Here is a 25,540-nt window from a genome sequence, read left to right as displayed (position 1 = left end):
CTTGTGATGTTTGGCACTACAGAAAAGCAGAATGAAATTGCATGGTCTCCATTGTTTTTTACGATGTCCCATTTATCTCTAAACTGCAGCAATCACAGTTTGTTTTAAGTAACGTGAGCTTGTCAAAACAACATAGTCCCTCCGGCCTAACCTTATCCTCAGCTGCACCTTTCTATACTCAGTAGAAAGACTGGAGAATGGGTTTCTTCCTTGTCTCTGCGATACAAGCTTGCCGTATTAAGCTGGGTTGAAAATTAGACAGCCCACTGCCGTTAATAATTAAATGCAATATTTGTTCAAAAAGCACAGTGTCAATTTTGCAAGAAATCATAAAACCACACGGTGAACGAACGTGGCGTGGTTCGTTAATCACGCACACACTACTGTTTTCTTTTTTCCAAGCTCTATTTTCTGTCCAGGTGTGTGGGGTGGGTGGGTTTGGGGGGGGAGTGGGAGAAGTGAACAACAACTCATGGCTGCAATTTATTTAGAGCATTCACTGGAAGTGATTGGACTATGCATAGACGTATGAATCGAGTGCATGTTATGCTTCAGCCACACATGTTTCCTTCATCACTGACATGGTCACACCCGTGTCCCCGTACCCCATGAACCCTCACCGTCCACCTAACGGGATAAGCCATCCAGGTAAACACACCCGACCCTTCATTGAACCAGATTTAATGCAGACTGTCGTTAGCCGTGTGATTCTCATGCAAATATGGTGCCATTAAAAGGCTTACTAATGATGCAATAAAAACCCTATCTAGATTTATAGACGGAAAAGCAAACATTCATAGGGTGCAGAGATTATTTAATTCAATAGAGATAAGTCGTAGTTATAATGGATAAAAGGGAAGTAGAAGTGAGAAGTAAACTGGTTATTGATTAAAGTTTACATTTAGAAAATCAATATGAAACTAATGGGTGGTTTATCATACTTGAGAATGATCCACTATTTAGGCATTAAACATTTTAAATTTAGTAATTCATTGTTGATAATTTGACCGTGTTCCCCAATGTCTGATTGATCGATAGTGTTGCATCTCAGGAGGCAGAATTTGATGTAGCACAGACTAAAGACAAGACAAACTTAAACAAAGGCAGTTGTTAAAAGATTGATTTTGACCCAAAGCCATCCAAAAAAATCAACAATCGTTCATCTCTCTGTCAACCACACTGTCCATCTCTGCTTCCTCCTTCATCTTTTCAAAACAGAGTACAAATTTGACAGAGACGAACGCAGTACAGTACCACAATTCTATGCAGGGGAGTTGTTTTGTTTTTTAAGGCACACAGCCTAAAATAGATACCATTACAGATTATCGGAAGTCATTGCATCCCATACGACAGTATTCATCACTTAAGTGCACTCCAGTAACCAAAGGGCCAAAGGCACGAAGAAAGGTAAGCATGAAGTGTTCCATAATAGTGCCTCTAATGCTAAGCTAGCTTCCATATAAAACACCGTTTTATAAGAAAAGTGCACATTTCCAGTGACCGAGCCATGACTTGTGGTCCCACGGGTCTCCTATATCTGATGAAGACTGCCCAATCAGTAGTGGCACCTAGAAGCCAAGGACAGGACACCGTTGTAGTGTGACAATGATTAAAACAGAAATCCAATTTCTCCTGGAAATACGCAATGACCGTAGCACCACAGTGCGAACGAGTGGATTTCGTCTTCTTGGTTCCTTCGGTAAAGTCACGTAGAAGGGAAATAATAAAATAATAAAAATAAAACATGAAAATAAAAATTATCACGATGTTTCGGCCACAACACAAGCAGCCGTCCTCATGTGAAGAAACAGAGCTGTCGGAAAGACAGCGTCCCAATGAACACCGCCAAGCTTGGCAGCGCATATTTCAGCTGGGTCGGGGGGAGGAGAGCGCCTTGACAAAGAAGTTTACATATCAACACCGGAATTAAGCATATTGATGGCAAATGCAGATATGGGATTAGTCACTCCTTTTGGAATGTGTAGTGTGGTGGGGGGGTCTCAAAGTCATATTATGCTCGTGTATTATGTAGGATTAGCAGTGATACAGGGAGAAAGTAGGAATATCAGTAATAAAGGGAGGGAAATTTTAATCGTAAGGAGCTGCAGCAGCCAAACCACTGCGCATCAAGCTCGTGCATTGTGTGGATTTCGGTTCATGTCCTATGTTTAAAACTAAATAGTTTCATATTTTCTCTAAATATATAAAAAATTATATTTAAAGCAGTCAGGTATGAATTTAATTTAATACGAACTGGGGGAAAACATAAGAAGTCGTATGCAAACTAGTTACTTTTACTTTTATAAATGACATTGCAAGCTTACTAGTGTGAACACATATCTGTTGAATCTTGACTTAAAGCTTTCGTGACTGCAGGAATTCATACTCTTTGAGTCTTTCGGTAAGGACCCAAAGCGCATCTGATGAATGTTTTCTGGTATGATCCAGCCTTATACCCCTTGAGTAAAATCAACTGGCATAGAGAGCTGTATAAATGGGTTAAGCATAATCTATAAGGTCTTCACAGGGAGAACGACCTCGTGGTCACATCATGTTTGCAGCCACGAAGCTGTAAAACTGAAAAAGAGGAAACGTTCTTTATCTATTTCTGATTAGCAAGCAATTGTGGAAAAAAATCCATATTGACCTTAAATATAGTCTCAACTCATTATCAATTACAATGTCATGAAGAGGAAATAACGTGCGATGAAGATAATATTCAGGCAATGTTTAGCTTTTGTTATTTGTGCTTGTGTACCACTGCTAATGCAGTATCACAAATATGTTTTATCGTAAGAAAGTCTCGCCGTGGGAAAAAAAAACGGGGCAGTGTTTCACACATTTGACTGTGAATACAGAGATACTATGCTTCGTCCGAAAAATGAAAGCAAGAAAACACAATGCATAATGACATCGATATCACACAAAATATCGTGTTGCTGGCAGTGGTATATCTCATTGTCATTCACTATGAAGCAATGTTTTATTTGTTTCGTATTTCCCATTTCCTGTACAATATATTGCCATCATTTTAACCACGTTTTTGTTTTACATATGTCCTTAAACCTTGGATATTTTCTTGTACACACGCATACATTTTAATCAATTGAATTTGCTATGATTTTGTCTTACACGATGACGTTATCTATTTCTTACATTTTTTGGTATTTGTCAACGTGGCTCCTTAACCTAAGCAAGACGCTTCTGCGCAGATTCTAATAACGTTTTGTTATTCAACGCATTAGAGATGACCATGCATGCCCCTTGAACCGATTTTTCTGGATCTTTTTCACTTCATCTATGGGTGTACCTTACAAAAGCCTGTTAGCACATCTGTATGCTGCGTCGATAGCCTTCTTATGACATCTCAAGCTTCTGCTATCACAGTAATCTCTTGATCTGCGTAACATTTTTTCTGTGTTACTGCAAAAATAAAAGATAACTTCAACACGTGCTTTATAGACGACCGACCATAGAAATGTGCAGATATGCACTTCATGGCACTGCTACACCAGCCTTATCTTACAAGATTCGTCCACCTGCTTTCAGCAGTTACCAGAAGATGCCTTTAAAAGCAATGGATCAATGTGCGGTTGCACACCAAAACATCGCACCATTGCTTATTTCAGTGACATCTTAATATGGGCCAAAGCCTACCAGGCTCGACTGACACCAGATTAATTGTACCACACTCATATATGTGTATACTACAGAGTGCATGTTAGTATTTCCAACAAAATGTGCTCTTTCTGCTTGGTTCATAATTTTTTTGTTATTAATTGGCGAAAACTTGTAATCTACATTTGATATTTGCGGTTGTATACTCGGGCTCATTGAATACTCGCAGCCAACTCCCACCCTGCCTCCCGAAGGCAGGAAACCCCCGAGCAAGCCACGCCCAGCGTGACGCAGCTGATGACCTTGACGATGCCGCCAAGCCACACTCATTACCTCCCGTCCAGCGGCACACATTGGCAACAGAGGTAAAACCTATTTTCCAACTGTTTTCGTGTTATACGACTATTCGAGTGATTGAAAAAATCATTGGATATCCCAGCTCTGAGTGTTATTTTACAACAACAAATTTAAAACATGTTATTCCCCTCATATGGGTTGGAGTTTTTTTGTTCTCCCCCCCCCCCCCCCAGGTGCTTTCATTTCGCTTCCACATACAGGAACGCTCGTTTGAAGCAAACAAAAAAAGAGAGGCCAACGATTTCAACGCGGGGACCTCGTAACTCGGCGAGGCTTTCTCGGCCAAGCAAGCGGGGACGTGCGTCGCGTAACGCCGCCGGTGGCGACGGCTCACCGTCCTTCTTGTAGAGCTTCATCTCGGTCTTGAACTCCCGCTTCTCCTCCAGAGCCTCCCACACGCGCAGCGTGGCGATCTCGCCCGTCTCGTCGCCGTGCAGGAAGCGACAGGCGCAGTTCTTCTGCATGACCTCGCCGCGCGAAAAGCCCGTCAGTTCGCAGAAGCCGTCCGAGCAGTAGACGATGGGGTAGCCGTTGGACACCTGCGCGTTGCCCAGCACGAAGTTGCTGTCTGCGGTCGGTGGCGGGGAGGAGGAATATGCAGACATTAGTTTTTTCGGTAAAGTCACGTAGGTAAAAAAAATGAAATTAAAATTAATAAAAAATAAAATAATAATACATCTCTAATGCGTTGAATAACAAAACGTTATATATTTTTTATTAATTTAAATTTCATTTTTTTACCAACGTGACTTTACCGAAAAAAAAAACTAAGAGTATGGATCCTTGCAGTCACGAAAGCTTCAAATCTAGAAGCAGTGCAAGACGACATTGTGGAAATAACACGTGGAACTCTTTATTGGAGAAATTGCACGGCGTTGTCATATTCATTCATCCCCGATATTTAGGAGGGGATATTTACAGAATGTGACATTCATATCCTGTGGCAAGACAGTTTGGTTTAGGCTTGGCAGAAACATGCTCCAATTATGCTGGCAGGTATAGGCTTCCTCTGAGCTGCGGGTGTTGCTGCTGCCTAGTAATATGGCATTCTTTAATTTGGGTTTGAATTCTTAACTGTTGCCACACTTGGCAGCTTCAGATGGTGCCATATGATTATATATAAAGAGCTTAAATGCAAATGAATATATATAAATAACGTTATAATTGATGATCAGGTAAAATAAATCATTACTACGGTCACATGAACCGTGGCTTACATGTATGATATCTCCTGACACACAGACACACAACTGTCCATTGTTCCAGAATGTAGCCCATTATTAAATACTCCATTTTGTCGTGTCGTTATTTTAAATGATGCGGTTGAGCACTCTTGCTGCGTTTAGCATTATTGCTTTGTGTGCAGTCACAGGAGACGTTCAAATTGCGTTGACATAAGGGAAAGATGCCCAATGCATGCTCGTTGTTGCTCTTTCATCAAATATTCAAAGTACTGGTTTAGCATTGAGCAAATCTCCGTGAAAAAAATATATGTTAAAATCATAATGCGTCGGTCCGTGTGATCCGTTTGTTCATCTGCCTGCACGCAGCTACTCGCGTAAGTGAAGTGTGTGTGGGGGGGGGGGGGACCAAAGGTGGCAACGATGGTTAGCACACTCCACTACAAACCCGGCGAGGCCGAGTTCGATTCCTGCTTACGACCAATACATTTGGTGAATATCTGAACCTGTCCTGGGTATCCTCTAGGTCGACTCTACCTTAAATGAGTGCCTGTTACGATGTGTAAAGATCAGCACTGGCTACCCACCCCCAGCGTGCCGTGCCAGCTTTCATCGGTACTCACTAATTGCACTTGCCCAGTATGTTAATGCTGTACGGCGGGTCTTTGTCTTTGTTTTGCCTCCACAGCGGGGGGCACAGGGGAGTGCATCTGCCAGCCATCTCAATAAGTCAGCCTTCGACACATCACGTGGCCTCAAAGTGCACTTAGCCTGGCACGAGCACTGTGGTCATGTCACCTCCACTTCGTGTCGAATGGCAGCTGTTGTTGTTGTGTCTGCATGTGTATATGTCTCGTTGGTGTGTGTGTACGTGAAAAGGTCTTCAGAAGAAAAAAACTGTGGAAGGAATTAAACCAAGATACGTCACGTGCATTTTTGCAGTCTCACAGAAAATGTTCGTGGTTCAGGTTGATCCCGGTGGAGGTCAGTATGCCCGTCTTAATTGTCTAGGCTTTGAACTACAGCAGATTCACACAAGTCGAAGGAACGATTGTGTATTTTCACAGAGACCTTGAATTTTGATGGCTTATGCGTTCCTATGCATTATGGTTACGTCTGGCTTTTGTCGACATGGAAAATTGATTTTAGTCCGTTAAAATTGATGTCGTCATTCAGGTTATCACTAAACGAGGTCATTTCTTTAGAACTGCTTTTTGTGTTTAGTTTGTTGTCCTTCACCCGCACTTCCGATTAGCACGGTGGCCTATATAAAGAAATTCAGCATTAACAAATATACTTCAAAACGTGCAACGTTTACATTGAGATTGCATCAATAAAGTAACAATACTAATATTCTTAGGTTTTTTCGGTAAAGTCACGTAGGTAAAAACATTAAAAAGTTAAATAAAATTAAAATAAAAATCACGACGTTTCGGAGGCAACACAAGCTTCCGTCTTCAGGTGGTACCGTCACAGCCACGACAGCTGTATCAAGTAAATGAGAGATTGCAGGAATTACCACTGCGTTTATGTAATGGTTGGAGAAGGTGGTGGGGCAAGGGCCGCATACTTATTATTAATATGGTAAGGTGAGGTTTGAGACTAAGAACAGACTGCATAACGCACCTCTCCATAACAAAGGCTCAGCCTTTATTATGCAGTCTGTTCTTAGTCTCAAACCTCACCTTACCATATTAATAATAAGTATGCGGCCCTTGCCCCACCACCTTCTCCAACCATTATATAAACGCAGTGGTAACTCCTGCAATCTCTCATTTACTTGATACAGCTGTCGTGGCTGTGACGGTACCACCTGAAGACGGAAGCTTGTGTTGCCTCCGAAATGTCGTGATTTTTATTTTTTATTTTATTTTACTTTTTAATGTTTTTACCTACGTGACTTTACCGAAAAAACCTAAGAATATGAATCATTGCAGTCACGAAAGCTTCAAATCTAGAATTAGCAATACTAACCATAATCATATTCTTAGGTTTTTTTCGGTAAAGTCACGTAGGTAAAAAATTGAAACTAAAATTAATAAAAGCAAACCAACCCTCAACCATTATATATACGGAGTGGTAGCTCTTGTAATCTCTCATTTACTTGATACAGCTGTCGTGGCTGTGACGGTTCCACCTGAAGACGGAAGCTTGTGTTGCCTCCGAAACGTCGTGATTTTTTATTTTTATTTTATTTTGCTTTTATTAATTTTAGTTTAAATTTTTTACCTACGTGACTTTACCGAAAAAACCTAAGAATATGAATCCTTGCAGTCACGAAAGCTTCAAATCTAGAATTAACCATAATCAGAGTCATATAAGGAAATATGCTCTCAGCAAGGCTATTCACAGTGGCGTTAAATTATAATTTCTGAAAATTGTATTTGAAAAATTAATATTTTGCTGACAACATGGTAATTGTTCAAAGGATTGGAAATGATCTGCAGGAAATTACTGAAGAATATAACATAAAAGACTGCAACGCGAGGCTCATGAGACGTATGAGCAAAGTCAAAGTTTACGTGCAACAAGTTCACTAAACATAAAAATAATAATTCACAGAGTTACATAGCTTGAAAACACAACAGTGTATACCAAGGGCAGATCATGAACAGGATGGTGAAACAGAGACTAAATTATTTTTGGAAATACCAATCTCATAATGAAATCAGACGATGAAATATGCATATCAATGTCCCAAACATATAACCGTTTTCAGTCATAAGCATATTACCCGCTATGATATACGAATAGTAAATATTGACACTGGCAAAGAAAATGGAACACTAGCTCTACAGTACACAAAATCATGGATAAGATGCATGCTGGGAATGTACACTGAGATGAAGAACGTTAATACGTGTACGACGGAACAAACGGATATTGATAGACATCCTATCGACTGTTAAGAACTGTGGTAAGTGGGCTTGGGTAGGACACGTCACCAGAAGTGGTGATGGCCGACACATGAGGTAACCAGAGGTGAGCACGAGCCTTAGAGAACAACCGCCGTTGGTATGGGACGATGAAATTAGCTTGTGTGCAGGGGTGAGACGGATCATATATGTGTGTTTAACTTCTTTCGCACCGTACGTAACCACCCGTGCAAATCGGAGGATGATGTAATCGCAAAGCCATACGGGATGGCAATGATGTGGGGAGGCATTCATCCAGCATTGGTTCATGGCTGTTGATGATGATGATATGGAATACTGTAATGAATGATATGCTTGCTGTATTTCTACACACATTATAAACTTCGGAGATTATTGCAGAAGGCGTTTATAACTGCATCCTGAGAATGTTTACTTGTATGCAGTCGCGAGTTAGCTTATTGAATGCACAGATTAATAGTAACGTGTCTGTTATCGTAGTTCGGCACACGTGCAGACAAAACATGCGCACAGGATGTGTCACTGCAAGTTAATAATTGCCACTTTGCACGCCCTTTTGTGCATGCAAAACCAACCAAGAGCACTTCACCGCCTGACACGCCACGTATATTCACGAAGAGAAGTTTTATTATTTCTTTTAAGTGCTGAGAGTTCTCTGTATTTTTTTTTTGTTCCCAAAATAATGGCCTCATAAATGATGCTATAAAAAAAACCTGTATATTGGTAAAATCATATTGGGCGGGGCATTTAATGTTACCCACTAAACCAAAGGGCAGGACAATAAAATTGCGTCATTATCCCTCACCCAGCTCTGCCGCAAAGGGAAGATCATAGCCGTGTGTGAGCCATGTTCCTCTACTTATATGTGTGTATACATATATATGCAAACAAATCCTGCGAATTCTGTCCCGTTCTTGACAAAAAAATAGTCAACTGGTGCAGAAAAGTGGACAGAGCTTTTACCCTATTATTATGTTCTTTGATTAACCATTCGTGCATTACATTTATGTTCTAAATACTATATAGCATCGTTGCTAGACAGCCATCAGGCAACAATAATAACCCGATTAAAACAAAGTGAGAGACAAGCAGAAAAAAATGCTAATTGCAAGGACGGTATATTTAGCAAAAAAATTGCGATAACTTCTAAAAACACAATGTATCACGTAGCGTTGCACGAGCATAAACATGTAATTATAGAAGAATACAACAACAAGGACTTTGCGTGTACCACTTTTCAACATTAATTCATCCAGTGCATGTCAAGTGCTACACAATGAGCACCCTCCCCTCCACAGCAAAGCAATTACCGCTGCACAAAGGCCTCGGCTCAATATGCGTTGTCCTCTTCACACCACAATGCTTCAGTATGATTTTATTGATGATACGGAAGCTGATGTTGCACATGATTGTGTTGCAGTTGTAACGTATCTCAAGGAGTATTTCACACTGCCTCTCAATGTTGCTATTCCATGTTGACTTCAAAACAAAGTCACCGTGTAGGGATCGTAAGAACGGCAAGAGAAGAACTGTCCCCGAGCTCGCTTAAAGTAGGCAGAAACGAAGATTCTCTACACAACGGATTGTTTTGTTTCAATTTATGCTTCCACTTTCATCCGAGTGAATTATAATAGCCCCCTTACAACAATTTAATGATTGCCAATACCATTCCCTTCCAACGGTAAAGGAGGTGGTTTTGGCCACGCTCGCTCATGGCGTTAAGGTTACTTTTGAATTACGCCATCAAATGATGCCCATGCAATTCCCCACTCAGTCTAAGGAGCTCCTTACGGAGACGTTCCACCTTGCCTGCAACAACAAAAAACACGCCACGGTGCCGGGGGAATGCATTATTTGCTTGCTCGGTAATGTATCACCCGACGTGTCGATTTTGGCTTCCGTGTCACGCGAGCGGTGACCACTGCAAATAACCACACTTGTGCTGTGCTTAACAGAACATGCAAAACCACTAAGGCAGCAAATTGAGCGAAATCTTCCGGGCGTGTGCAGTGCACGCATTTGGCATGTAATGCGGGAACAAAAAAAACATTGACGTGAACTCACAAGCAACAAATAATGAATGATGTCTCGTACTGAAAAACGAAACTAAACAATTTTTTTTTCTATCACGTAAGACCCCCTGAGCTATGTAGCTCTTTTTCAGCAACGACCTGGCCACAAATGATAGCTCATGTGGAAACTTATAGCAGTCCACTCCTCTAAATGCATTTTTCTAAAGTGCCCAATGACCCGTGAGTGTACAGACATAAGCGTAAAACGCCGTACCTAATCGGCATATGAAGCAATGCACTTTATTCCTGTTCCAACAGTGAACTTTCGCGGATCGATTTTTGATGATGAAAAGAGCGTGGACCTTTTGAGAAAACGCTTGTTCATAATTACTGCTGCCACGTTGACATTGCTAATGGCTTTCAGGATGACGGCTTTTCCCTAGCAGTGATTCCTGGAGAAACCGCATCAGCCAGATGCTGAATAAATGATTGTAATCCCCTGTATGGGAGAACAGGAAGCGAAGTTGGTTAACATACAGCTACTAAAATTAACATTACCTGGCCAATTGATCACATGTCAATAGCCATAACCTTGATAAATACTGTATTCATATACATATAAATGATTATTCAAATGTTTTTCCAAAAATAAATGTGTTGGAAATTCCATGAATTATATAATTATCTTAACACCGGAATCCACGTTTTAAAATGTGACGTTCCTCCTAAATGAGCCAGTGTAGTTGTAGCACTACTGCCGTGTGATATTTGAGGTTGGTGAGCCAGTGGATGGCTTCATTGGCCGAGTGAATATTGTAAACATCTACCAGCGAATAATCGATGGCCGGATGCCAGTGTACAATGCGGCCCATGGTTTGAAATTGGTGAGCACAGTCGTACCACAGTGTGCTCGTTTTAATTGTCCACCAACCTCCACATGAACATATTAATGTTGCCGAGGTCAACTGCATGCCATACAAAAAACAAATACGAAGCGAGATAGTCATATTATTCTAGCACACGGACGGTCACATTTAGCCTTCAATCAAAATCTCTATTTAGACTGGAAAAATCCGATGAGCTATGATGCTCTTTTCTGCAGATGTTACAGATCGTCCGAAGCAGCTCGTCTTGACAGCAGTCTCTCTGCTCATCACCATTCTTCACACACGACTGGTACGTTATTCCGCTATAACATGCCCATAAATAACCATCCGTGCATCCATAAAATTGTTTGGCACATTAAGTGGCTTCGGTGTCACGGGTAGGGAGAGAGCTTGTGCCGCCATAAACAAGCAGCGTGCTCTCGGCACAAACCAAAAACGACCCGTGCACATGTCATGGCACCGCACCTCTAAAAAAACCAACAACCTGTGAATGGCTAGTGGATTAAACACGTACAGAACCCCGTGTTGTCTCAGGACTTAACCCTCACACGCCTTGTTTGCTTTTGCACTTCGAGCACGCATCGTTTAACGTACATTTGCTTGAAGCGCAGCCCTGCAATTGCTTGCTCACACACGCACGCGCACACACGCGCACACACGCACGCGCACACACGCGCACACACGCACGCGCACACACACGCACACACACGCACACACACACACACGCACGCGCACACACACGCACACACACGCACACACACACACACGCACGCGCACACACACGCACACACGCACACCAAGTAGAAGGGCCTCCACCAGAGAGGGAGCTCTCGAGCACACCCCTCCCCCACCCCACCAGAGGGGATTTGGCCTACTCTTCAATGCGCGCCAGATGTCGAGGAAGAAGCCGGAGTACCCACACCATATGTTGGGTGGACAGAGTTGGGGGAATTTCATCGTGTCAATTTCCAGTGTCGAGAATTCAAACCAGCGAGCTCTGGATTGAAAAGTCCAGTCACACATACTGTTTTATTTATATGGGACAGTGATATGATATGTTGTGTTCAAAATGCATGCAGAAGCTGCATCGTTCTGTGCCAGTTTTGTGTTCCATACTGGTCCACGCACACGCTGCACCTGCTCCAATCCACACGTGCTACATCACGTACAAGCTGGTGTTGTGCCCTGCTGTTGTGTTCTATGCTTGTGCCAGAAAATGGCAGGAACACGAGGTGAAAAAAAGAACTGCTTCGCAGAGTGGGCAGAACGTGAGTGGAGTTCTGGTTTGATGTATCAAGGCCGCAGGGAAGGTGACAAGGGAACAGAGAACGTGTGGTGAGGCAGATTAGGAAAGGGGTGAAGTGAGTTCATTGGAAGAGGCAACGCAGAATTAGGTTCTCCGTGTCTGACTGGCAGAGGTATACAATTTCACTTGTACGACTGCTTAGCTTTTCAAGGCTCTGCCGATGTGCTTTCGTGTCACTCAGTGTGCTGTCCAGCACGGTGTGTCTAGTTCGGTGTTTGTTGTCCTTCCCCCGCAACTCCAACGAACGTGGTAGGCTAAGTACGGTGCGAAAGAATTTCAACATGCATCCATACATGATGTCCAACGTTTCGCTCCATGTGCCGGGGAGCTTGGATGAAACCTTTATAATGTCAACCAATGCAGAGGAACGATATGAAAACGCATCGGCGAGCTAATGCAACATTGTGTTTTAAACGAAACATCCTTAATTTACAAGCTTGTCAAACCCCACTTAGGAGTCTGTTCTGCAATGGAAACCTGAATCGTAAAATATGTAAAAAAAATCAGGATATTTAAATGCACTGTTATCGTTCTGCTGGTATGTTATAACAAGTACATTACAATGTCACAGGAACAGCAGTTACTGTTCCCAATTAGTTTGGCATTCAACGTCAGGCTTCTGTGTGAGGTTTAGTAAAAAGAAAAGCACGGTTTAAATTTATTGCAATCTTCAAAAATGCATTTGACTCTTTCTGCAGTGTAGCTTTAGCCTTGAATTCGATTATGAATCCTGGGATATTTACGGTACTGTGTAAATACCCTCCGGTTCTTTCGGTAAAGTCACGTAGAAGGGAAACAATAAAATAATAAAAATAATAAACAATTATTTTTTATTGTTTTATATTTTTTTATTTTATTTTTTCTATCCACGTGACTTTACCGAAAGAACCAGAGAGTATAGATTCCTGCAGTCACGAAAGCTTCAAATCAAGATTGTACTGTATATAATGCACTGATTCCTTTCCACATAAAGTGGCATTTAGTAATGATCTATGAGTAATATTTCCAATACAACAAAGCTACGTGGTATCTATATACGGTTTATGTATTGTGCAATCAAGCATATGTGTGCTAGTGTGATATAGTGCAACTAGCAGTATGCACGTGTCAATATGGAACTGCCTACCTCTGTGTGATGTCCACGTTTGTTCGCAGGTGTCTGTGTTCATATGTGCTGGTGGGGAGGTATGTGTGGGCGTGGTGTTGGCCACCCACCCCCTCGTGTGCCTTGCCGGCCTTCATAAGTTCTCGCTAACAGCACTTGCCCCAACGGTGTGTTGAGGCTACACAGGGGATATTTGTATTTGCCTTTGTATGGGGCAAGGTGGGGTTGACGCTGCCGGGGCTGCCATACCTAAAAGTTTGAAGGAAGTAGCTGCCCCCTGTGAGTGTTTGCCTGATGTGTCATCTGTTGATGAAGTGTGAAGGGTGATCTGGAGCCTGAGACCAGGTAAAACGCCAGGCAGAAATGACCTTTCTAGCAAACTACTGCAGGGAGGTTGGCGTCTCTGTACATATTGCCTTATGTGATATCTTTACAGCTGTCTGGTTCCCAGGACAGGTTATGTAAGATTGTAAAGATTCCCTGGTGGTCCCCATTTTTAGGAAGTGAGATCACACTGATTGCAATAACTACCATGGCGCTTCCCTCCTTAGTGTGCCGGGAAAGGTCCTGGCAAGGATTATTCAACATCGCCTTGCCAGGCACGCTAAGGAGAGGCTTGCACAGCCCCAATGTGGTTTCAGACTGGGGCAGTCCTGCACAGACACCATATTCAAGTTGAAGTTCATTTATTAGGTATAGCCCTGTGAGCCATTCGGCTCTTGAATCGGGTGCGACCGCAACAAACAAAAAACAAAAACATGAACAAAAAACATCTTAAAGTGAATATGTGACTAAGTGCAAACAGAAAATCCAAAAAAAGACAGCAAAATATTGCAGAAAAAAACACCGTACACCAACGCTGTGTGCAAAAATCCCAGTGGGATGCAAGTCAAACAACAACAACCATATTCCATATTCTCCTCCATAGGTGCTCACTAACAGCACTTGCCAAAGCAGTCGCTGAAAGGCGATGTGCATTGTGGCCTGCGTCTCACACAACGCACTGCCGTACTCATCCCAGCTGACTTTGGGCTTAGCCAGCAAGCACAGATTCCACTTAAGGGAATAAACTCGTGGTATTCCCACATACTCCCTCAATTTAATCCAATATCACCATAGAACGTGTAAGGGCACAGATGCGCTGCCTTCTGCAAGGTGAGCATAGCATGGCCTTAAACAGGTCAATTGTGTTTCCCGCATCAAATTTTTTACGTCTAATTTTTTTTCTCGTGTGAAAGGCAGTCGAATATTGCTGAAAATGACTGACAAAAGAACGCCAATGTAAAGGTAGACTGAGGCACAATATGAATTATATGAATTATATTTGAAAAAAATATTTGAAAAAAATATATATATGTACATCCATTTAAAATGTACAATATGATTCAGTATGAATAGATTCATAACACTGCCGTTCTGCAGGCAGCCCCACGTTTCGACCCATCTCTCCCTCCTCTTCTCTCCCCTCTTTCCTCCTCTTCTCCCCCCCCCCCAGTCCCCAACCCCCTTCAAATCGATACAACGTACGGAAGACACTTCCAGAAAAAAAACCTTCGTCTGGAATAATGCTCCCTGTTTGACCCTTTGCTCTCTTTGTCTTCGCCAAGAGTTTCCTTTCTGAAAAAGGCTGTTTGTGAAGGGCAAATATGCCCCCGAACAATGAAAATCAGTGCAATAAGACGTGTGGAAGATACTTTAATCCAAAACGTAAGCTTCCATTCGCTTAACATTTAGCTTTTGGAATATTTTTTTTCGGGGCGTCTACCTCTTAGAGAAACACACGTATGCCCGTTACATTTAATTAAAATTGCGTGTTGTTTATTCTGTTTAATGCGTGTATTTGCCAAACTGCTTTGATTCGTAGAACCTGCAGGTAATGAGCTGTCGGTTGGCATCTGACCAATTTGTCATTCACCTGATCTTCATACCGAACAGACGGTGGGCCATTGCAGTACACGTACCATTCGTGTTGAATACTTATTGGCGATACAACGTCCGTGTATATCGAACAAGCATAGGGTGGTGCTCATCTATGTTGGTGTCCTTGAGAAATGTGTGGAAATTACACATTATCATGGTAGGGACAAGGCCATCCATAGGATAACCATGGTTAACTTTCCACACAGTAATACTTATTACATAAACTCTGGATAAATTGACTTAAGTCCAGCCACAACTGGAATTTAAAATAGGATTCTTCCAATGGTGATTCCAGCACCTTACCAATAGTTCCACCCACGCAGATCTGTACATATTAAACTCAGAAATAGGTCCTGTTGTTTCCCCCCATCAGCTGCTGGTTACGATTCAACTGTAAAAATACCTACTGCTCTGTTGTCTTAGATGTCATGTTTTGCAGATGCTATATTGGCTGAGATAGTAATGTTGTTTTCCCCTCCAATAACTCGTAAATACATTCACTCTGCAAATTCATGAGAAAACTAAAAAATACATATGAAGTGTGTAATGTTAATTTTAAAAGCAGCAGCAGCAGCAGGAGCATCATGCATCTGAATGTGATCCCTCCATTGTGTTGGGAATCCACAAACAGCTGGAACAAAAGTCAATTGAATTTATGCAGACAAGAAGAGAAGGCATTCTGGCACCGTGTCAAATGTACCATCTGTTCCAAAGAAGGAAAGGCATTACATGTATGTGCATGTACATGTGAGGCGGTAGCGATGGCATTGTGGTTAGTGATTGCGCATAAGACCTGGCGTCTTGAGTTTGTATTCACAGCCACAACTAACAGCAGTGATGATTATCTGCAGCTGTCCCGAGCCTCTTCTGAGTTGACTCCGCTCTAAATAAGTACCTGGAGTGGTGTGTCAACATTAGCACTGGGGGAAAAAAGATGGCTGGTCATGTTTTTGCCTATATTTAAAGCTCTGCTAGCGAGCACCTATGAAGGCCGGCACGGTACACGAGGGGGTGGTTGGCTCGTACCACCCTCGACCGCCTTTGTTTTACCCAGTGGTGATGTTTACACATCCAGAGCAGGTACTCGTTTGAGGCTGAGTCGACCTCGGAGAAACCCAGGGCTGGTTCCGTTCTTCGCCACCGGTGCTGGCCGTGAGCGGGAATCGAACTCGGGTCGCCAGGTTCTTAGCGTAGTTCGCTGACCGCTACACCACCGCTCCCCTTGAGTGGCTACACCACTGCTCATGCACCACACCAGGCTTAATAATAGTGTTCGCTGACGCCACTTGTCTCAGCAGCCTGTGCAGGCTACAAGGTTGATGTGTGTCTCTGTACTTGTGAGTAAGCACGCGTGCAGCATTCGTACCAAACGTGTGGCTTGGCATCCAGGTAGAGTCGTTTAGGATAAGAAGATACAGTTTTGAGATCACTAATTACAATACGTGAGGTAAGTCTTCATAAATAATGTTTTTTTTGGTCAACGTGAAATCATTTATCTCTTATGCATACATGCTTCAGTCTTTGTTTTGGCACTCATATCTTCTAGCTTTCATAAATACTCATTGACCTACAGTGACCAAATGCACGCATATACATTCAAGGATAGTGATCTTAGATCACGCTGGTAGGAACGTTGGGTTGCTCAGTCAATGGCCAGGGTCAACGGCCAGGGCGTGGTGTATTCCGCAAATATGCCCGACTGTGAGGGCGGGCACAAGCCGGCGTGAGTAGGTTAAACGTTGAGTTTTATAAGGGCACCACGGGGTGACCCTCCCCTCCCCACCCCCCCCACCCAGCCCCACCTTCCCCACCCAGCCCCTCCCCACCCAGCCCCTCCCAACCCTCCCCTGCCCACCCAGCCCCACCCCACCCTTCCCACCTAGCCCCTCCCCACCCTCCCCACCCAGCCCCTCCCTCCCCACCCAACCCCTCCCTGCACGACGGACACAATAATCACCTGTGGGCTGGTGTAACCAGGAGGTTCCTACCAGTATAAATATGTAGTCATAATATTAAACAATTCATAACGTGCACTCGTAGGTTGCAACAGGTCACAGAGTTTCCCACTGAAACCTGTGAACCTTATTCGGCCTGACACGTGTGCTTGGACGACCTGTAACAGTGCTATTCGCATAACAAGGTCATCTATTCGGATGTAGAGAACCTCTTAATTTTTCTTGATAGCTCTTTGCTTCTTGCTAGTGTTGGCTGTTACCTTGCCCGGGTGTCATTTGTTCTGCGATGTCCTCATCCCCTCATTCTCTCAGAGGTGCCACGTGTAATCTATGATACTATACTCCTGCCATGTTGTGCACGTGGTTCAGCAACATGGGACAGTGATGAAGACAATGGAGTGTAAGCTCAGAAGTGCGAAAATAAGCATGGGGAGATGCATGTTTGGAGCAACACCGAGAGACAGAAAGACGAACACGTGGATTCGAGAACCTATGCAGGTTGTATGTGTGTGTTGAACTTCTTTCGCACTTCGCCAACACACGCTAATCGGAGGTGTGTGGGTTAAAGACATCATATGGCCTATTAAGAAAGGTAAGTGGGCTTGGGAAAGACACGTCGCTGAGTCGGTGGTTGAGGCTAGCAAAGGAGTGGCAGCTGAGGGAGAGAATGTCCACCGCGGGTATGCAGTGATTGAATCAGATCGTGTGCACGGGATTTGGTGATTGTAAGATTGCAGGTGATTGTAAGATTGCAGGACCTTCAGAGATGGTGATGGCTTAGGGAGGCCTTCGTCCAGCAGTGGATTGGTGGTAGCTGACTGTGATGATACCCTTGTTGTATATTTGTTTTACTGGTAGGAACCTCCTGGTTACACCAGCCCACAGGGGATTATTCTGTCCATCCGCCCGTCGTGCATCCAAAAATGGGAGGGTGGGGCTGGGTGGAGAGGGGAGGGTGGGGAGGGGCTGGGTGGGGAGAGTGGGGAGGGGCTGTGTGGGGAGGGGAAGGTGGGGAGGGGCTGGGTGGGGAGGGTGGGGCTGGGTGGGGGGTGGGAGGGGTGGGGCTGGGTGGGGAGGGTCTGGTCACCCCGTGGTGCTCTTATAAAACTCGCCCTCACAGTCTCGCATATTTGCGGAATACACCACGCCGCCGTTGACCCTGGCCATTGACCGAGCAACCCAACGTTCCTACCATCTCCCTCCGCAGGAATGTGTTATAATAACTTTGTACTGCTTACGAGTACGAGTAAACCTATCTACACCCCAACACGCAGTCTCTAAAGGCCTGTTTATTTCAGCCAGTATTATGTAAATCAATATGGCACCTGAAGCCAGCTTCAACAACAATAATTTAACAAGTCGCCTTTGAGCAAATTATTTTTACTGCTTTGTTCACTGTTGTACAGACTTACAATTAAACACAATATGGTTATGTACCACAATATAATCACGTGCGTCATTGTGGAGAATATAAGTACCACATCGCAGACACTACGCCTCCACATATATTTCCCTCAACATAAAAAATAAAGTGACTTTTTACACAGACTATTATAAGGAGTATTATCTGTTTATTTATTATTTGGTTTTGAAGCAGTGGGCAATTAATCACAAGTTATATTGTCAATATAATCAGTGGCACTAACGTTTGAATGAGTTAATGTCATATATTGTTTTCATGATTACAGTGATCAAGCAATTACCATCAACAGATGTACACAAGCTTTGTCAACAACAAAAAAACAACTTGTGACGCCACGTTTACAGTCGCATTGAAGCTGCTTCCCCTTTGAAGGTAGCTTCGCGCTCTTTGGCCGAATCTTATCAGCGGCACATTGTCACGCCACAGGAAAAAAAAGAAAGGCAGTGCAAAGAATTGTAAATTCCTATTCGTCCATTACTGACCCTGGCCTCTCAAAGCATAACCTTTAATCCCAAACTCCATAGAGCATAGCAGCACACTGGTGTGGAGTCGCAGCTGTGACACGCCAAATCAAAAATGCCTCATCTATGAGAAGCACACCATTAAAGGTTAGAAATTACATCTCGGACATGTCCTTCACTGGCTTTGGGGAAAAAAGGCCAAGGAAGCTTTATTTCATGCGTACTGTGCTGCAAAATTACTCGTACATTTTCCCCTATACGGTGTTCCGTTTTCTGCCAATGTAAATGCTTCACATAAAAATGTGCAGGAAAAAACTCCAGAAGGATTGATAGTAATGTAACATTACTTAGAGTAATGCATTTTTCTTGTACAATTTTTTTAAAATATAAATAAGAGCTGTATACAATTAGGAGTGGCCAGTGCATTACTGCATGACTACATGGCATGCCAATTTCTTACTTCACCTGAAACCATGCCCGCCCACTTCTTAAGCTACCCACTCAACGTCTGTCATCTCAGTCTCTCAACCCGTTCTTTTTCTCTCAGTGCCTCACTACCAGAGGTGGGACAAAGTCATTGTTATGCAAGTCACAAGTAAGTCTCAAGTCTTTGCTCTCGAGTCCCGAGTCAAGTCGAGTCAAAGATGAGGCAAGTCCAAGTCGAGTCTGAAGTCATCAAAATCATGACTCGAGTCTGACTCGAGTCCAAGTCGCATGACTCGAGTCCACACCTCTGAGGTGGGACAAAGTCATTGTTGTGCAAGTCACAAGTAAGTCTCAAGTCTTTGCTCTCGAGTCCCGAGTCAAGTCGAGTCAAAGATGAGGCAAGTCCAAGTCGAGTCTGAAGTCATCAAAATCATGACTCGAGTCTGACTCGAGTCCAAGTCGCATGACTCGAGTCCACACCTCTGAGGTGGGACAAAGTCATTGTTGTGCAAGTCACAAGTAAGTCTCAAGTCTTTGCTCTCGAGTCCCGAGTCAAGTCGAGTCAAAGATGAGGCAAGTCCAAGTCGAGTCTGAAGTCATCAAAATCATGACTCGAGTCTGACTCGAGTCCAAGTCGCATGACTCGAGTCCACACCTCTGAGGTGGGACAAAGTCATTGTTGTGCAAGTCACAAGTAAGTCTCAAGTCTTTGCTCTCGAGTCCCGAGTCAAGTCGAGTCAAAGATGAGGCAAGTCCAAGTCGAGTCTGAAGTCATCAAAATCATGACTCGAGTCTGACTCGAGTCCAAGTCGCATGACTCGAGTCCACACCTCTGAGGTGGGGCAAAGTCATTGTTGTGCAAGTCACAAGTAAGTCTCAAGTCTTTGCTCTCGAGTCCCGAGTCAAGTCGAGTCAAAGATGAGGCAAGTCCAAGTCGAGTCTGAAGTCATCAAAATCATGACTCGAGTCTGACTCGAGTCCAAGTCGCATGACTCGAGTCCACACCTCTGAGGTGGGACAAAGTCATTGTTGTGCAAGTCACAAGTAAGTCTCAAGTCTTTGCTCTCGAGTCCCGAGTCAAGTCGAGTCAAAGATGAGGCAAGTCCAAGTCGAGTCTGAAGTCATCAAAATCATGACTCGAGTCTGACTCGAGTCCAAGTCGCATGACTCGAGTCCACACCTCTGAGGTGGGGCAAAGTCATTGTTGTGCAAGTCACAAGTAAGTCTCAAGTCTTTGCTCTCGAGTCCCGAGTCAAGTCGAGTCAAAGATGAGGCAAGTCCAAGTCGAGTCTGAAGTCATCAAAATCATGACTCGAGTCTGACTCGAGTCCAAGTCGCATGACTCGAGTCCACACCTCTGCAGTCACTACTACCCGCTAAGTTGTTGCTCCACAATCACACAACTGGAGCACTTTAACCTATATTCAGTGCAAAAGCAATCCAGAATCGAGTTTCAATTTCTAGCCATGGGAATTGTTGATGCAGAATCATATTTTAACGTGACATTAATTTACTGCACGCAATTTAGTTTCCCTACATAGTGCACAACTGCATTAGATCAATGTCCAATATTAATATATTGGATACCATTTGATCGACATTCTATTTGTTTAATCTCAAGGCCTATACATGTACAAAATAGCAGGCTTTTGCACCTTTTTGAAGCACAGTCATCTGTTTCTTTTCACTGTTGCAGAAGTCAACATAATAACGTGTTGCTACTCCCGAAATTTCATAATGATGCACTCCTACAGCTACAAACACCAGTGTTCGCCTCACTTTCTGCTTCATAAACAGGACCCTGCGGGGTGGGCTGGTAGGAACGAATAACCAAATAATATAAACATAATGTATTATTACACTTGTTAAGCCAGGAAAGCCCCACTGAGTCAAAAGGTTTTTGTAGGGTCCTGCCAAGTGTTTGCAGTAGGGGTCGATGTTGATACACGGACGGACGGACGGACGGACGGACGATATAATCTATTGGTGGTCTGGTCCACTTCGTTCCTACCAGTATAACACCTGACTATACCCTCAGAACCAAGGAATGGTTCCTAAAATCCACCTTCCTCTCTTATTTGTCAAGATATGGATGTTTATCTAACCACATCTACCTCCCACATTGATTAATTACGGGTCAAGCCACCCACTCATTGTTCTCACTCTGGTTTAATATTTCGCTCTGGAGGTGTATATAATCACTGGATGTAATCAAGGAAGTTTCCAATGTACTTTCACCATAATACTTATGTTGTCATCCAGAGAGCAAATTACTGCAATTTGAGACAGGAACCAATCTCTTCTATCCCCCCCTCCCATGCAATAAACGTTGGCAGAAAATCTGTAATTTACAATGCGTCAGTCTCATGGAACAACAAAGCGATTCATGCCATGTCCCCATCACCACTGGGAAGCGCGTCGACCTGGTCTGTCTAAACGACAAGTGGCCTCAGCCGAGATTCCCATGACAGCCCGACTGGACCAAGCTGACATGGGCCATATAGTCCACTTCAAGTGCGTTGTGTTTGTGTAGCTCAGTTTAATAAGGGACCTAAGTGGAATAAACAAACCATCGCCTCTGCCCTCATCCCTATGTGCGTTCCAACATGTTATGTACCCCTCACTTCACGAAATCGGTCTTTCCCAGCCCACCGTTTAACCCTATCTCTCACACCGTTCCTGACAACATTATTTTGCCAATATTCACCTTCATTTAAGCTCAATTGATATATATATTTGAAATAATATACCATACTTCTTACTAGACTAGCTTCGTAATATCACATTATTTTAAGTTGTTGACCTTCCCCTGCACCTCCGATCAGCGTGGTTGGTCTCGTACGAAAGAAGTACAACATACATACGTACATATATGCCTCGATACTTGAAATGCTGCTAAAGTAGTATTTTACACTTTGTTGTGGCCTTATAATTTTCAATATCTTATTGTGTGATGTTGACGTCTTATTCTTGTAAGAATCATTGTAAGCGACGCTTCCATTATTAATTAAATATTAATGGTATTACTATTGTATTAATGGTATGATTGCAGTTTTCATTCAAGTCAATGATTCAGTCAATCCTTTCAATTTATAAACAATTGTATCAATATGCCAATATTGATACAATTGTTGGAAACTCATCCTGTGTGAACCAGTGAAAGTTGTAGTTGGATGAAAAGCATCATAATAATAATTTTCATTTTGTGTTTACGCCAGTAAACAGTGTGCAGTAGCACACCATGTTCCCCGTGCAAAACATTTAATTCAATGGAAATTATGACTTCACATTCAACAGCACACTCGGTGGAATATTGTTAACACGTGATGGGAAGTGGATGATAGCTTTTCTACAATTACGTTCTAACCATTCATTCTCTGATTGGACAATTTGTCGATCATTAAACATACCTTGGCCTTAGCAACACGTCCACGATATTGCCCTGCGAGTACAATTACTATCACAACCGCTCGACGAGTATAGGGGATTTAAGTAAAGAAGAAACATATTTAGAAAACATACTACAGCATGAAGCTCTCCTCGTGGGGCCAAAAGGTTTGAAGTAGGCTAAGACGCCACGTGACCTTGAGGTCAGCTTCTAAGAGGTTATTGGAATCCTCTTGGGGGAAAGCCCAAACCGTGGTCCACGTCTATTTCATTATGATTCAAATCAATACCCACCTCATGACCTCCTCGACGCACAGACCAACTTGTCATTGTCATCATGAAGACTACCTTTGTGATAATGTATTATTAACAGAGCCCACTCTTGAACCGAACGAACGAATCCACGTGTTTTCTGTGACCCAAACATATATTATCTATTTTACTATATCAATCACCTCCCTCTCTTGTAATAAATGTAAGCCATCAACAGGTAGGAGCTACATTAAGTGAATTATATGCGAGAAAGCATCACCATATTAGCCATATAATCGAGTGCATTGGCCGAATTAAAAAAAAAGGCTCGCCAGGATGGGCTTTATTTAAAATGTATAGACTCCGTTGACAGTAGGATGGTACTCGGTAGTATACGATTACAGATCTGTTGGCGGCACATGTACGGCGGCGACGGTTACAGGGCACACACGCACACCCTCGCGGGCTCGCGCTGAACACGAGACACGCAGTGACGGACGAATGACGCCTTCTGCAGAAACCCAAATGCTCGCTAGACCGTGACCGTTTCTTTAATTGGCATCTTAAAATGTGTTTGCCCTGTATTTCGAAGCAGACAGCCCAGCTGTCAATTGTCGACTCCGCGAGCGCTTAAGTCTGTGCGCGTGGCGAGCGCAAGGCGCTTGTACGTGGCGACAGTGGCGGGCACTGTCCGTGGTGCTGAAACACGCGGTCCAGGCTCCCAAGCGCAAATCGTCGTTTGCAACAACAACAACAACAACAAAAACTGTCCTCCAAATGCTCAATTACTCCGTTGATTATTATTGTTGTTTACATGGACGTGCATTCTATGCTCGGACACGTATGCCAACGAAATGTCAACTGTTGAGTTGAACTGCGCAACGCATATTTTTATTAAGTACGATAACAATAACAATTATACGTACGGGACCTCGAAGGTGTTTCGAGCGTATATTAAAGTTAACAAACAACGGTGGCGTGCCAAGAACGGAGCTGAACGGATCGTGTGTGTATACACGCGCGCGCGCGCGCACGCACGCGTTTGCCTTCCGTCGCATGTGGTAATGCTACACTGGCTCGTGATGCGACGCACTGATTAACGCCCGTTTGAGGTAAACAGCTCTAATTACCAAGGGCTCTTTTGAGCCGTCCGCCCTCGCATAAAGGTGAACATCACTTACGAGTGCCATCGAAGCGCGTCGCGATGGTGTCCAGGAAAGTGTTCTGGGGAGCCAGCAACCCTTTCATAACCGGCATCTTCGTCGTCAAACTCAAAACTACACTATAAACATATGCGTTTACAGTATACATATAAAATAATACTACTATTAGCGCAACAAATCGACTCGAGGAGGGATGAGAAAGAAAGAAAAAACACAAAATCCCCGGAACTGTTGCTATCGTGAGATGCAAAAGACAGCGCTACGATCGCAGCGAGTTTCTGGCGCGGTGTTCATCGGAGGCTTCGCTGAACCCGAGTGCGAGAGGGAGCGCGGCTCGGAGTCGAGTGCAAGAGGCGGGAGGGGAGGACGCGGCAGAGGAGCCCCCTCCCCGGGCACAGGAGCCCCGCGCTCTGAGCGAGCTCTGCTCCCCGCGCCCTCCACGCACCGCAAGCCGATCTCGCCTCACGTGACGGGAGCAAATAGCCCAGCGCGCCCGTTGTCTGCGGTGTTGCCCATTGTCTTGTCTCTGTGGGTTAATACAACACAATAGACAAAGCCGGTATAGTGGGGGGGGGGGGCGGGGGTAGTGTGATTAGCGCAGTGCCCTTACAACCCGTGTTCGATCACGGCGATGAATATCTGAAACGTTCCTGGGCCTCCTCTAAGTCGATTCAGCCTAACATGAGCATCTGGCATCACCACTGGGGAGACGAAGGCGGCCGAGCGTGGTGCAAGCCACACCACTCCCTCATGCACCATATTGGCTTTCATACGTGCTCGCTAACATTACTTGCCGCTACAGTCTATTAGGGCTATACTGATAATTATTACGAATATACTGATAATTGTTTGTCTTAATTGTTATTTCTGTGGTTGTGTGCGCGTTTAATCATCTCTCTTTATGTTTACGTTGCATCCTCTTATCTGGATGTGTGGTATCATCTCTCAGTTATATTTTCCGTATCATCTGCCTGTCTGTGTTGTTATATGGCTTGTTTGCTTTGTAAGATCTGTGGCGCGGGGCTGCGTGTGTATTAATCATCTGTGTGTATGTGTCCACGGACGTCGTTGATCATCTTTGTCCATTGATCACGCAATTTCCAAAGATTCCGGTTCAATTCCCGGCCATGCGCATCAATGGCAACGTGTATTCAAGCCTGTCATGTGCCCCTGCTAGGTCGACTCAGCCTTGA

General features: G+C 43.7%; 1 protein-coding gene across 1 annotated transcript in view; it reads right to left on the bottom strand.

The window, feature by feature from the left end:
• LOC144725058 (voltage-gated delayed rectifier potassium channel KCNH8-like) overlaps positions 1 to 24,456 on the bottom strand; it is a 71,303-nt gene extending 46,847 nt beyond the window's left edge. The window contains exons 1-2 of the mRNA XM_078604510.1: positions 24,366 to 24,456; positions 4,310 to 4,543 (exon numbers count right to left, since the gene is read on the bottom strand). Of these exons, the coding sequence (XP_078460636.1) occupies positions 4,310 to 4,543; positions 24,366 to 24,441 (310 nt within the window). The 5' untranslated portion in view covers positions 24,442 to 24,456. The remainder of the gene's footprint in view (positions 1 to 4,309; positions 4,544 to 24,365) is intronic.
• Positions 24,457 to 25,540: the final 1,084 nt, after the last annotated feature.

This window comes from Lampetra planeri, chromosome 2 (genome assembly GCF_965212315.1).
Source record: "Lampetra planeri chromosome 2, kcLamPlan1.2.h2, whole genome shotgun sequence".
Classification (NCBI taxonomy): Eukaryota; Metazoa; Chordata; class Hyperoartia; order Petromyzontiformes; family Petromyzontidae; genus Lampetra; species Lampetra planeri.
This window is presented reverse-complemented; position numbering and strand designations above follow the sequence as displayed.